Source organism: Phalacrocorax aristotelis, chromosome 2, assembly GCF_949628215.1.
Source record: "Phalacrocorax aristotelis chromosome 2, bGulAri2.1, whole genome shotgun sequence".
NCBI classification, from domain to species: domain Eukaryota; kingdom Metazoa; phylum Chordata; class Aves; order Suliformes; family Phalacrocoracidae; genus Phalacrocorax; species Phalacrocorax aristotelis.
In genome coordinates this window covers 70,838,784-70,853,805 of record NC_134277.1, presented here as the reverse complement: position 1 = coordinate 70,853,805, position 15,022 = coordinate 70,838,784, and the positions used below count along the sequence as shown (strand labels likewise).

Genomic DNA, 15,022 nt, shown 5'->3' with positions numbered 1-15,022 from the left:
AGGGATTAGGGGCTCCAGCCACAACTGCTTCCCGAGCAACAGTGGGCTGCTCTAGCAGCAAGGTGGCGTGATATTCAAGGTGCTATAGCAAGAGGTTATCTCCCAAGTAGCAATTCTGTGAAAGGTTGATAAAAACAACGATACAGGGAATGTCTGAACCCTCTTATTATTGTAACGACAGTCGTAGTAAAGTAAATCCCCAAGCAGCACTCTGCAAGGAAAAAGTGAAGTCCTGATGTCTTTTCCCACTCCTTCCTCAAACCTGCAGCTGAGTCAAAGGCCCACAGTAGAAGAGCTACGTGAGAGGAAGATCCTCATCCGCTTCAGTGACTACGTGGAAGTGGCAGACGCGCAGGACTACGACAGGAGGGCAGACAAACCCTGGACACGACTCACAGCCGCCGACAAAGTAAGTGGAGCAACTTCAGGAGATCCATGACCTGAATAGCGAGAGCATGTCACGGCATCCCTCAGGTCCCACAGGTCCCACGGCCATCAAGGAATAAACCTCCACCTGAGTTCCCTTCCCGAAAGGGAAAGGGAAGAAACCTGTGGTTTCTTCCTATTCACAAAGTTTGTTGTTTGAGTCATAAATCTTTGGCAAGAAGGCTCCTATATGTGTGGAAACGAGGAGCAAGCCTAACAGCATTATACCACTTAAACAGAGAGGGGAGAATATCAAGCCCTTTGAGGAGAGGTCTTGAATCCTGTTATTTGTTGGTTTTGGTCTTGCCACATAATGCCACCAGCTGAGAGCCCCTGCAAGACCGAGCAGAGCAGTGTGACAGCAGCACTTGCCAGAATTGCTGTGCCAGGATGGAGCAGGCCTGGGTGCAAAACTGGCAGCAGGTCAAATAATTGGCAAAAGCTCCTCCAACCGAAGCCAGGTAACTTCTCTCTAGTGTGTTATGACTCAGGATTTCTGCCCCATTCCAGAGTATTTTAAGCACTAAACTGACATCACATGAGCCCTGCAGATGAAGAAAAGCTGTGTATTTGGTATCGGGTGCGCTGTCCTCTGAGTACCAGTGGGACTTCACTAAGCCGTGTGTCTGGTGGCAGCACTGGTGGCAGAGGAATTAAATTGCTGGCAAATTGTGACAGTCATATCCTGAGAGTCTTAATGGTACCTCAGGAAGAAGACTTCAATGTTTTACGGCCACTGTAAGAAAAGAGGACTATGATGCTGATCAGTGGCTCCCATGTATCCATGTATCACTCTATGATGCCCATGTAATTTTAAAGACTTTCAGGTACCTGACTTGTTTCTGTGCTGTGGGACTCACGCAGCGATGGAAACCGTGATGTCCAGTGTTTAGAGACAGGAGCAGGATTCCCGGCCATGCCACTCATTTATGGTGCTCTTGGTTTTATTCACAGAGGAAAGGGCAACCTGTTCTACTTGTATAAGTTAACCAAAGGACGTGTATAGTTCTGTGACCTCTGGCTTTCTCCTTCACAGAGCGCTTTTTCAGTTTAGCTTTGGATAAGTTAATGTAGCATAAACTGATGTGAAAAAAAAAAAACAAACCCAACAACTTCCTCTGGACTGTCCACAGACCATAATATACTGGGTTAAATTAGCTTTTCTCATTTTACCTAACCACATTGGACAAGATCTTATTCAACTGACTTTAGTTATAGTCTCCCAGTTGGTTGATGAGAGAGGGAATAAATCTCCAACTGGTTCTGCAGCCTTTGAGAGATCCCTGTCCAGGATGAAAGGCATGGAGAGACTTCAGCTGGGAAGGGAGAAGATTTAGTGACCAGAGAGGTCCTTCCTCATGCTGTGTCTGTGAAAAGAACAAGTATTAAATACCACTATTAAATGTAGCCTGGTAAAGAATTCCATATTAAGGCAAAGTACTTTGAGGTAACTTTTTCTTTTTTATACTGCATGTGCAAAGTCAATACACAGAGGAGAGGGCTTAAGTTCTCCAAATGATCTTTTTCTAAGCAAACCTGGAGAAGACGAAATGTTTGTCATTCTAATATTAATGCCCTTTATGGCATAAGGAAGCAGATCTATTATTTTTTGGGTTTGCGTCATATGGGTGGTATTCTAATTTCTGCCACTCAGATGACCTGCTTTTCCCCACCGCTGTGTCCACTGTTGGAAAAAATAGCCAGACAAACTGGGAGCACCTCTGAAATGTCTGACAAAGCTGCAGCATCCTATCGAAGATTATTTTCTTCCAGAGTTTTGATTCAATAACCATCTTAATTGGTCAGCACAGGCTAGATTTATTGCAAAGATAGATTTTAGTAATGGGCTTTTCTGTCTGTCAGTAAATCTTGCTCTGTGAGCTGGATGTAGGGAACTGCCTTCAGTCTCACTTCATTTTTACCAGGTCTGACTGTTACAGGAATAAAAAGGGCACTCTCAAGGCTCTCCAACAGATGAGGGATGCAGGGGGGAATAGTTTTCAGACCTTGTGGGAGTCAGCAGCCCGGGTGGCCTCTTTCGCAGTCACTTAAGCAGCAAATTGGTCTGCTGAAGGTAGGCCCTTGAGTTGCTGCGTAGCCATCGCTCTGGCCTGATAGATGGAGGCAGAGCCTGACAGACATTTCTAAGGTAAATAAAAAACCAAAGCTTGCAGGAAGAGCACAAGGGGCCTTTTCTGTAGCTCACGCTCACAAAATCTATCACTTCGGGCTTGTCAAGGCAAAGGTAGTTGGTGACTGGATCAGTGGCTGTTGCAAAAGCCCTGTTTCGGGCTCATGCTGTTTGTACTACTTTAGATTTCCTTCGCTGAGAAAAATTCCTGACAGACACGCATACCGCCAACTGGAGCAGCCATGTGCAGCCGCTGATGCTGATTTCAGCATCACACGGAAAGGCAGTGGCACACATCTTGGGCCCGTGGGAGCGTTTTGCTGCAGCAGGTGCCTCACACATCTTCTCTGTACGCTCACAGTGAAACCAACTTGTGAGCTACAAATATCACAGGTCTGCCAGAAATTTTGACTTTGGGGCTTGGGACTTGAGCCAGTTCTGCTGAGCACCTTCTCCAACACGAAGCTGAGTCCCTCCAAGTCACCCCTTTTTCTTTTTTTTTTATTTTTTATTCTTTTTCTCTTCCTGCCCGTCACCCATGGCTTTCTTTTTGCTCATGGACAAACTGCAGAGGCTGTAGGTAACTGGTGTCCTGCAGGTGCTGAATACAACCACCTGTGGCCGTTTTCTGCTGGATCTGTGCACTGAATCAGTTCAGTAAATGGCACGGCTGGGTCACAGGGGAGGAGGAGGAGGGCAGAGGAGCACAGCCCGAGGCAGAGCGGGTGGCAGGGAGCCAGGCATTCCTCTTTTCCTCCCAGCTGAGCTCAGCCACTCTAGGTAACTTCAGGACCGCATGAAGGCAGCAGACGTCTCAAGTAGGAGTCTGGCAGGATCCAGGCCCAGTTTACTCACAGTCCAGCTCTGAAAGAGATCGCAGTGTTTGAGAAACTCTGGTGCAAATTTTGGCTTTTTCTCATGCTTATTCTAATTAGGATTTTCTACATGGAAGTGTTTACATAGTAAGCCAGAATGGGGCCTGTATCTGCATTGTCTACAATACATTTTTCAAAATTGAGCCATTCCACTGAAGCATTTATCTCATCCCTTTATGTGATTTAGAACATGTTTATCTCTGGTGCTTTTCACATTTTGAAGTCTCTTTTATGGTTTTTCTTTCTCTCTCTGATAATGTTATCGATCTGCTTCACTTCTAATATACTGTTTTGAGAACAAAGTGAACTTATTTTGATCTCATTTATACATTTATGAGTTTATTTGTCCTTTGCAGGCAGCCATTCGAAAAGAGCTTAATGAATTTAAAAGCACTGAAATGGAAGTTCATGAATTAAGTAGGCATCTAACAAGGTAAGCTGAGATTAATTTTTTAAGACTATCAATGAATACTCTTGTCAGAAAAAACACAACCCAACAGCTGTTTCCCCAACACCGACTAAACACACCATGAGGTCTAAGCAACGTTTAGAATTACAGGCTGTAAAAGAGACTTGCACAGATGAACTCATGCTGCCTCATTACATGGCAGTATACAGGCACGTGCCATCTGTTTAATAAACTGTAACTTCCCTTTATTTTACTTTTTAAGTCATCATGCTCTACTGCATGTCTGTTCTTCTGATATCAAAAGTAAATAGTGTTTCTGTCTGAAGGAGGACGGGGAACTCTGGCATAGCCAGTACACAGCAAGGTATGAATGTGTACGCTCAAACCCCACCACACACATCCCACAGGTCTCTCAGTCCTGCCCTCTGCATCCTGCCACAAGCGATGCAGTGCAGAAATAGCAAGATTGGCATTATAAGAGAGGCACTATTTTTCACACTTTTAGGCTCTTTTTAGTTAAGAAGGTAGAGGCTGAATGAATTATCCATGATCCCAAACTAACAACCCTCCTCTCTGACAGGCCACAGCCGAGGCATGCTGGCAGGTCAGGGTGTGTCTCCTCACACAGCCTGTGCTGAGTCTGCTCTGGCTTTGATGCTGAGATGAGCTGAACCCCAGGCATTTCAGCTGAAGTCAGGCCTTTGCAAATCAATGTTAACCCTCACTCATTGTTAGATTTAAAGACAAGTGTTAGGTATTGAAGGCAAGTGAAGGTGAGGTCTGGTGCAAAACCGGAGCTGCCCTTGTATTAATAGATTCATCAGCTAGGTGCTCATAAAAAATGCAGTTAATACTCCAAGAAAAATACAGAAAAGCTTAAGGCAAAATTAATTTTGTATTAGGGGATTTTTATGTGTATAAATTAATAATTCGATTAAAATTCACCACATGTATTATGCATATATTCCCTTGCAGAAACGATCTCCCTTCTACTTCGTAGCACGTGCTAGGGTGGTTGCACTGGGGTTCATAATAACGGAGCGCTGCTAGAGACAAGCCTTTGAGGCACAAAGGCTGGAAGAAGCTTTAGAGGTTTAGTTGGCCTAGATCTGTTGACCCTGGCAACTGAGCCTTCAAGGGACATTTGGCTCACTCCTCCAGGAGAGCAGTGACAAATCAGAAAGGATGAGGCTGTTTTAAAGGGGGTGTTGCTACAAGGAGTTGAGCTCCACTGAGAGCTCCGTTGATTTCCACAAGGCCTTTAGCATCCCACAAACATAGAGACTGGTTTAGTTTTACAGAATTCTCTCCAGCCACTTGGCTTGCGCAGGTTTCTGGGCAGTATTTTGCTTCTCTTCCAGTGTTGGGGTGAGCAGTGACCCTCTGTGGTGACTCAGTTTGTTTTTGAAAGCCACCAAGTGGCTTTGACTCACAAAGTCTAGGCCAGGTCTACTCAAAGGTATACCTAATAGAAATTGGAATAAAGGTTTGTCTGAAGTTCAGCAGGACTTACTGGTTAGACAAGTGGCTTCAGAAAATACGCAGTTGAATGAAGCGTGCTTAAACAAAATAGAGTCATTCCCTTAAACAAACTTAGATAAATCACCATTATAAAATCATTAGCAAGGTAATGAGCTATTCATGTCATTAAGCAGTGGCATGAGCTGAGCAACGAATATGAGTCTTGCTTTACTAGTGGGACACATTAATTAATTCATGACAGAGTGAAAAATCAAAGCTTTAAAAAAAAAAAAACCTTTGCAGAGCTGACAAACCCAGGCCGCCCAACACAGGGTGTATTTGCGGAAAGGGTAGCCATTTTAGCTCTACTTGTCTCTTTAGCCTCAGACGTTAAGGGATAATCATACCTGAACTTTACATAAATCTTTCTGGCTGAAGAGCACGAGGTTTGGCTGAACCAGACAATTTTTGTGGAATCAGGCATGGTGTGGTCTGAAAGAGGACTAGCTGATCTGAAATAACACACCCAGGGATCTGGTAGGATGGACCCAAAGCATATTCGTATCTTTGGTAGGTTTTAGTGCAGTCAGCTCATGCCTAAGAACTGTGAGCCTGGCAAGGACCAAGGAAGCATGAGTGTCTGTTCTAGGTCCGCAGTGCCAGCGTGGCTGATGTCAGTGCTGCCTGACTGTGTCACTGCAGCAATTAGTTCTCCAATTTATTTTTTTTTTTTATGTACCATATGCATGTGAGGATGTTATCTTACTATTTCTCTTCCCCTCCCCCCGCCTTGGGTTTTAGGTTTCATAGACCGTAGCAGTTCAATTCTACCTGACTACTATGCCGTCTTCAAAACATAACTAAACGGAACCATAAGTGCTGGTATTATTCACTTCCCTGTTACGTACAATGTAAATCTTCTGAACTGCCTTTTTAAAAAAAAAAAAAAAAGAGTAGAAAAATAAATATTAAAAAAAAAGGAAAATTGTATTTACATGTGATGGGTACTGCAGCATCATCAGACCTGCTGGTTCAAGCTTCAGTGACAGAAAATACCCCTGGTGGGAATCGTGCCAAGACTTGGCATCTATTATTAAGACTTTCCTGGCATGTGGATTTGCCATACACGTTCAAGCCCAGCTGGTGGTGCATCCATTTCGTCTTTGGGCACCCTTCATCCTGACAAGCCTCTGTCAGCAACTCGAGAGAGCCCCGAGATGGTGTTCAGGGAATCACTGGCCTGGGTGAAGGCTCCAAAAGACCGTCACCTATGGCACTAAAGCACTTATACCAAACACTCCTTTCAGGCTGCGAGCACCTTATGAGGACGGAGAAGGAGCAAAACTCCTCTACAGGCCAGCCCGTCGGTATATATCACCTGACTAGAAAGGCATTTCTTTCCCTGGAGAAGTTCATGGCCAGGCAATAGGCACTGTTCAGCTCCCAGACAGAAAAAGGCATCGCCTGTAAGACCACAACTCCCTACTGAAGGCTGGTTCCGTTCTAGCAACTGTCTATTTTTCAACTCTTTCAAGTATAATTTTTCTAAACCCAGTGGTGAACCCATCAGCAGTAAGCGACAAGAATGTTGAGGACAAGAAAGCAAAACCCGTCTCTTCATGGTCACTGCATGGCAGTCGCTCAGCTTGTAGTTTGTGTTTACACCCAAGCCTCGCAACCGTGCGAGAGCCAACGCGCGCCCGGCAGTGAGAAAAGGCTGTGATTCTCACCTGCTCTGCGGAGGGACACGCGACAGGAGGAGCTGGGGGGGAAGGTTCGATGAGGGATATCTGTCCTCTCTGTATCAGGTGTTTCAAGAACTGATCCTAAACTCATACTGAGAAAAGCATGACAGCTTGTGGTACCTGGCCTAACAAAAGGAGTCTGGTGCATTGGTATGGATGGTGAGACTTGTCACCGGTACCCACAGCTGAGGCGTAAGGACAGCAATGCAGGGCTGTTCCGTTTTGGTTTTAATTTATTTTTATTATAGCTGTTTAAGACACAAACTGACCAAGTAGAGCTCAGAGAGCTGGTCACTCTGGGCCTGCAGACTTATGCGTGTGCTTAACACTAAGTAAGCATGCAGCAGCCTCACTGCATTCAAGAACATGTCTGACAAGCGTAATTGAAGCTGAATACATGTAAGTGCTTTTCTGAACTTTGGCCAGCACCTCCCAGAATCAAGCCCTTCACTAGTATAACGCCAGCAAGCTGGGGCAAACATGTCTAGGATTCCTTTCCAGCTCTAGCAAGAAACTATTATGCCATGTTTTGGGCCACTGGCCCATAGCACTGTAGCAACATTACTGTAAGACGTTCCAGATTAGTACTTCAGGACACCTTTTTTTCTTCCACAATAGCTATTTTGCTTTGACAGTTTGAACAGAGAGGCCAAAGTTTTTTACTACAATGTTGTTATTTCTGTTATTATTATTTTTTTTCCTTCCTTGCTGTCTTCCACGTATCTATCCACTCTTCTGTGCGCCCTCTCTACCTCCCCCCATGCTCCACTAACATTCCCCTTTACCGATTGCGGGCCGAGAAGCCTCTCGCACGTAAGCATTGCATGGCCAATGCTGCATAGTGCCAACATGCCTGCCTCTTCTCAGGCCTCTGCCTCATGCCTCTGGTCGCAGGGGTAAAGCTAAAGGACCAAGGGGTTGTTCTAGCATCCAGCCTGCCAAACACCACTGGCAGTGAGGCTAACGCACGCCACTTACGCTTAGTGGTACTCGATACCTCACAGATTTGCTCTCCATCAGAGACAAGCGAAAGCTTTTCATTCTCATCCTTGCAATCCTATGGAGTATTAGCCATTAAATAATTGGCTGTTGTAGGATGGAAGATGCTACAAAGGAAAGTAAAAACCAGCTGGTTTCTGGTGCCTCACTTCTGAGGCAGCACGCCTGTGTTGTGATGCACTTCCCGGACCAGGTACCGCTTTCTGAAGAAACACACAGCAATCCCTGTACCACCAGCTCACAGTTGCTTCAGATACACGTCCATCAGTGGTGGAAGCCTTTAATGTGCAATGTTATCAGCTCAGTGCAGCAAAGAGCGCACTTACCTACTAGCCAGGAATACACTGCTTTGGGGTTATTAAAGTCATTTACATAAACATGCACTCATAACAAGGCTTCATCACAGCTCTAAAGAGGGAAAGCAAAACTCCTGGCTTCTGACTACACCCACATTGCATTAGGAGAGGGCTCTGCAACACGGCTGTCTGAAGAGCAGCAAGCCCTCATGTTCCTAGTACAGATCCCACACCTGCCCTGGCATTGTTAGCGTAGAGGTTTAGTGCAAAAGGGAAGGAGCCCGTTTAAGGAGCAGCAGTGACAGAAATCACAGGAACCAGTAGGCTGGTGGGAGGAAAAGCTGAGGGATTTGGATTTGGGGTTTTTTCCATTTTATGATTAAAATGGAGAAGAGGTGGAAGTAGCAGACTGCTGTTGTCAGTGCTGGAGCAATATGACTCCACATCACCTGGGAGTGGACCCCAGCAGGGCCCATGCCTGCTGGCTGGTAGCCTAAATAAACCCTTGGGCTCTGGTGGAGGCACGTAACAGCCAAGTCCTGGGTGATGGCCAGACCTTCCCCACCACCCTGCCTTCATCTGGATGGGCCCAAGGTGGGTCCCTGCTGCTCCCTTAGCAAGTTGTTGTGCTCTGCCGACTTCAAGGCTCACGCTGGCAACGTTTTTTCCTTTTCTCTTTTTCTTGCTCTTTTTTCATGATGTTAACTCCTGGCTGAGCAGACACCAGGACACAGTGGAAGAAATGCCATATTTCGCCTTGTTTGCAAGTAGAGCTTATTACTGAAAAGGGAGGAGGAGAAAGAAGCCATATAAAGTGTTTGGCACTGTAGTAACCATCACAGACCTGGCACTTCAGGTGGTTTTAGCTTCAGTGAGCCTGGGTATTTTGCAAAGTTACCCTTTGGCGAGGCGGTCTTCAACAACCTTTCAGTGCCTGAACACTGCAGCGCATCCTCACTTTGCATGCCCACCTCTGGCATCCATGGGGAGTTGCAAGCAGGCTGGGGAACAGCTAGTCTGTTTTTTTTTTCTTTTTTTAAAATCTGTTTTCTTGAGCACTTGTTTTTCTCATCTGTGAAAGCCATCGCTCTCACGGCAAAGTAGTAGTGATTCTGGCGGGGGTGGAAAAAAAAACAACAATCAGTCATGATTTCGCCCCTTCGACCTGGATTATGTATGTTGTCACATAAAGATGATGGCATTCCTGCTAAGACTCTGTTAACACCAGTCACCCCATTCATATTAGGAGGAGATTAATAGTAGTAATAAAGAAATTACATCAGGTTTAGAGAATGGAAAAAGCAACACAGAACAAAAATGGCTACTCCGATCATCCATCTCCAGGGCAGATAATGGAGATAATATTCTAGCGTCAAGGAAGAAAAACATTTTGGTTACAATCTCCTGAATCCTGATGGGTTACTCATACTTAAAATGTGCAAGTATTGTGACATCTGTTCTACAGCCTGTGGAAAGATGAGGTGGAGAACGGGGTGAGGGTCTGCGGAGGTGGCAGGAATCAGAAAAGCAACTCCAGAATGCCTAGACAAAAGTTCTGATTGTTTGGGGAAAAAAAACGATGGTGAGGCAACATGATGGTGGCATCGCCCTCCCACCCACCCCCTCGCCAGCAGCAGGCCGTAGGGGCCTGGCGATGGATTTATGACTAACAGGGAAGGTCGGCGTTGTGGCCTTTCCCCACCCTACGCCCCACTGGTTAGGTGCTTGCAAGCTGAAGAAGTTTTAGGCTGCAGGTGCGCTGGGACGGGGCTCAGGTTAGCTTTTGTGTCTAGACAATTCCTTGTGCGGGCTAATCAGAAGAGAAGGGTGGGGGGGGAAGGACAAAATAGACTTTTAACTATTTTATGTTAACTGAAGCTATTTAGTGAGCCCATTACACAAATATATTTCAGCCTAATACTTCTATGTAAGCACAGCACTTCGTCATCACTGCAGCTACTCACCAAACTCACCCTTCGTTACTGCTACAGTGCCGTCTGTACAGTGGAAACACTATAAACCGACAGAGGGGGAGCACTTCCAACATGCCAGTGAAAGCTTGCACTCAAAAAAAACAGGCGAGATGGAAACCCATAGTTACACATGAACAGGGGCTCCCTACCGTGCCTGCAAATAATATCACTTTGTATAAATAGCCATGGGAGATGACTAGGCTAATTTTAAAAAAAAAAAGTCAGGAAAGAAAAAGGGGACAAATGATTTTTCCCAGGTGTTCGGTCTGCTCAAGCTTGGAACAACTTCTGTAAACAAAGAGGAGGCGACGGGCACATTACCTGCATTCCCATGTGCCCCAGTTACTCCTGCACCTGTTGCATTTTCCAGTTGATATCCAAGTGTATGTATATAGTTTGTCTTTGTATAGGAGTGAGTGTGGTGGCTGTCAATCATGTGCTCTTCCAGTATTGTAATTTAACAGATTATGGCTGTATGAAAACAATGTAAATAACTAGAAAAAAATTAAACTGGATCTCTATGTCCTAGTTTTTGTACATACTGAAGCTGCATGGTATTTAAATTATTGTTTGTCTCTGATGTATGCAGTTTCTTAAAAAAAATTCCTTTAAAAAAAAAAAAGCATTCCTGTGCCTGTGTATTTTGTCACCCTCTGTCCCAGTGACTGACAGCATAACGAACAGATGCAGCCGAGGACGCCAGCCCTCCCGCCACCGGCCGGGCTCGGCACGGCAGCCTGGCAGCTGCAGTGACAGCGTGCACGCCCACGGCGTGCCCGCGCCTCGGCGGGGAGCAAGGCAGAAGAGCGAGCCTTCCCAGAGCGGATCGATGGGACGTTGGATCGGCCAAGCCACTAGTACCATCTCTGTGAGCTGGTTCAGCGAAGGGTGCACAGAAAGAGGGCTGGTACCTCAGCTGCTGAGGCCGCACCCAACACCAGGCTAATAGAGAGCAAGCACTAGACACACGCGCACACAACCAACCAACCCGCCTCTCACCACAGTGCTGCCCGGAGTCGGCGTGCAGCACTGTCGACCTCTACTCTCCCTTCCCTGCCCGCAAGCCTTTGCCCAACGTGCAACACCCTGTGGTTAGAGAAACTGCCGCTGGGCAGTACCTAACAGCACAAGCACCATTGCTGTCCAGCAGAGCAGCCATACCTGCACATCCAGCTACTCTCCTAACACCTTTTCATCTTCCCCTCCCCTCATCTTTTCCCCCCAGGTAGCCTCAGAGGTTGTGCAGCATTTCAGGTTGTGACAAACACCAGTCTCTGCGTAGGGAAAAGCGGAGGGGAAAAAAAAAAACAAAAACCAAAAAACCAACCTTCTTTGTGAGAATAAGCATGTACGTTCAGTCTCACCAGCCGCCTGCAGAACGTATGGAAGGTAACAGCTCTGCTTTGCCTGTTTAGGTTTCATAACTGATGGTGCAAAAATCCTGAGCCCAAAGAAATAACTGGCACCCAGCATCCTCACTGCAACTACTGGAACTAGCAGGTGGGAGCAGCTCCCCTCCCCTGAGGCACACAGAGGCTTCCAATTTCACAAAAATGAAAGGTCCATATACTTTAACTGACCAAATTCTGCTCCTTTCCATTGCTGATACGGAGACACAGTTTGACCAAAACTCTCGTACTGGGCTTTTGTTGCTTGTTTGTTTCCATTTGGGTAAGTTTGCGCTGACCTCCTCACGATCCTTGTTTGGTGTGTTTGTATATATTTCCATTCTGGCAGCCAGCAAGTTTATAGCTATCCACTGAGGTTTGGATAAATAAATGCAGAAAAGAAAACAAAAAAATCCTATTTTTTTTTACTAAAGATCCCCTTCCCCAACAACTAGCTATGGCTTCCGTAGCATCATTATATAGTGGGGGATTTCATGTTTTAACTGAGGCATTTCATAAAACCAGTCTAAGGAAAGAGCCGTGTGTGTGTGTCTTCAGTAAAGTCCATGTAATTACTAGCAATCAAATTGCAATCTAATGCCATCTTTAGGCAGGAAACAAAGAGGAGGGCTCAAAAAAAAAAAAGACATCAATTCTCCATTAAATAAGGCAGCCCCCGGCGACCAGCTCAGCAACAGCGTTTGTGCTGCCTTCACCAGCTGCTTCAAGCCTCTTCAGAAAAAAACTGCGGAGCGCAGGCCCACAGGAACAAGCAACAGCCAGGCGCACCCTGCAGCCACCCTCTTGCAGCACTCCCCGTTAACAGGACGCAAGATACAACAATTTGTATTTTAACATCTATCTGGCTAGCGTCTTTTACATACATGGATACGTGAACCCTGAGAGGCAGGAGACAGGCGTATCTGTTTAGCAACCAGTTCAGAATGTAAAAGCTAGATCCATACACACGTCTGCACGCATGCCCGAGAGCCGGTCTTCCGTCTGAAAGAATGGCCGCTAGGCATCTGGATTCATTTTTCAGGGGCGGGGTGGGGATGGAAGGAAGAGGGAAGCATGCTGAGCCCACTGAGCAATCCCGCAAAGGCCTTGGAAGCCGATGCTGCCAGGGACGAGCCCAGCAGAGCACCCACCTGCTGCACACACCTGCACGCCAGACGCACCACCACGCGCGCACGCACACGCTTTGCTGCTTGGCAGTGCCTGGCTAAGGGCTCAGGGCCCCCAGCACAGGCAGGGGGTGACACTCCTCTGCCGTCATCTTCCTCACCCCCGTTCCTCCCTCTGGCGCTTTGGAACAAGGCTTCCAGGCAACTAAGCCTGGAACAACAGCGTGGCCGTGCCCCGGCCGCCCAGTCGGCTGGTCTGCGTGGGACAAAGCGGCCGCCCTACTCCTGAGCAGTGTGAGCCATTTGCTGCTGCATATGGGCATCGCCAGCACCCGTTAAAACAACTGGCAGGGCAGGACGCAGATGGTGCAACGCCACCCTTTGCCCATGCTGGCAAGCGCTGCCTACAAACTGTACAAAATTGCATACAAAATTCCTCCGAGTGGCAGAATGAATGAAAGCTTGGCTTTTCAGTAAATTTGTTAGGGGCTCTGGTGTTCAGAAAGACATCTTCAAGTGAAGTTGTCCCACATATCCCACAGGGCGATGAAAGCTGATCCGCAGAGACCTGCCCTCTATCACTGCTACTTTATCAGCCTCTGAATTACTGTATTTCAGCCACTTTTGTCTCCATACTCCCCAGCCTCTCACTAAAATTCAAATCACCCATCATTTTTCAAGCACCATCCTCTGACATCTGCCATTACTTTTCTCATCTGGAATTTCCATTGTATTTGGACATCAGCTGGAAAAGAACTGGTACGTGCAACATGGGAGAGCACAGACATGTGGCACTGCTCTAAATCTCTCTAGAGAGAAAGTACTGCTTGAGGAGAGAACTGGACCAAATTAGGCTTATTTTTCTTGTTTGTAAAGCCCATGAAGATACTTGGCAGAGTAAGGCTTGAGGGGGGGAGCTCTCGAACTCTCTGAAGTGAATGCTTTGGTGTTGATCCTATTGTCTCTGAGGAAAACAGGAGAAAAATAACCAACAAAATCTCAAACATACTCAGCAGCTAGTTCTATATGAACAAACAAGCATGCAGCAAGCTGCTACGTACTCTGCCAGTCAAGGAGAAATAATGTAAATAAAGATAAAATATCTCATTTTCAGGAAAAATTTACCATCAGATGACTTGTTACCATATTCCTCCCACAACAGCGTAGAGGTAACAGAAAAAACAGCAAAGGTAAGCCCGTCGCCACATTAACTTCACCAGGGATTTCATTAGGAGGCTCTACTGTGTGCAACTTCAAAGCACTCTGCCTAAGGAACTATTAGTCCAAGGTAGATAAATGACCAAACTTGGACAGCCCACTACAAGTACCCAGCTGGACACTGCCAGTATTGCGGTGTTTTAGTTCAAGTGGTCAAAGGGCAACTGTTAGCCACATCTGCCAAACCCCTGGCTGGTTACCGTCGCTGGAGGCACAGACCAAGGCTTCCCAAATGGTGGACTCTGCTCTAGGTTGGGACTTCAAAAGTATCTTGCCTCAACCTCACCCTGCTCGTCACACGCTGGGGAGAGCGAAAGCTCACATTTTGCTGTTCTCCTGCTCTCTTGGGATGTAGGTCTCTAACCTAAAGCATTATGTTCACCTGAGCAGACACCACCAAAAATTAAGTGAGCATAAGTTAGCCAGATTCATACTTGCAGCCTTCTGGGAATTCATTAAGTTTCCTCCATAAACTACATCCCTCAAATCCACAGTGACAGCCTGGAAACGGACCCATTAAGATACACACAATCACCTCTGACCAGACCCGTGAAAGCAGCATGGGGTTAAACCACTATCTGTTCTCTAGAGAACTTCCCTCCTTCAGCACAGCCCAGAAGAAATAAATGCACCCCATTAAAGAAACACTCCGTTCGTTCTTTGTACATGAAACAGAAAAAGCTGCACACAAACTTCAGCTGACATTAACATGGAGCAGCACTTGAGGATCCATCCCACATACACTGAAATGTTTAAGTAAAATTAAGTAAAATTAAGATTTATTTTTTTTTTTTACTGTGAGGGTGACTGAGCACTGGCACAGGTTGCCCGGAGAGGTGGTGGAGTCTCCCTTCTTGGAGACACATTCAAAAGCCGTCTGGACGCAGTCCTGGGCAACTGGCTGTAGCAGGGGGGTTGGTTGGACCAGATGACCTCCAGACGTCCCTGCCAACCTCAACCGTGCTGTGATTCTG

General features: G+C 46.4%; 1 protein-coding gene across 5 annotated transcripts in view; it reads left to right on the top strand.

The window, feature by feature from the left end:
* The window catches only part of PHACTR1 (phosphatase and actin regulator 1), a 314,482-nt gene extending 303,506 nt beyond the window's left edge, over nucleotides 1–10,976 (top strand). For all 5 annotated transcript variants that reach the window (XM_075084044.1, XM_075084041.1, XM_075084042.1 and 2 more), the window contains 3 exons: nucleotides 269–409; nucleotides 3,789–3,865; nucleotides 6,104–10,976. In XM_075084044.1, the coding sequence (XP_074940145.1) occupies nucleotides 269–409; nucleotides 3,789–3,865; nucleotides 6,104–6,119 (234 nt within the window). In that variant the 3' untranslated portion in view covers nucleotides 6,120–10,976. The remainder of the gene's footprint in view (nucleotides 1–268; nucleotides 410–3,788; nucleotides 3,866–6,103) is intronic.
* Nucleotides 10,977–15,022: the final 4,046 nt, after the last annotated feature.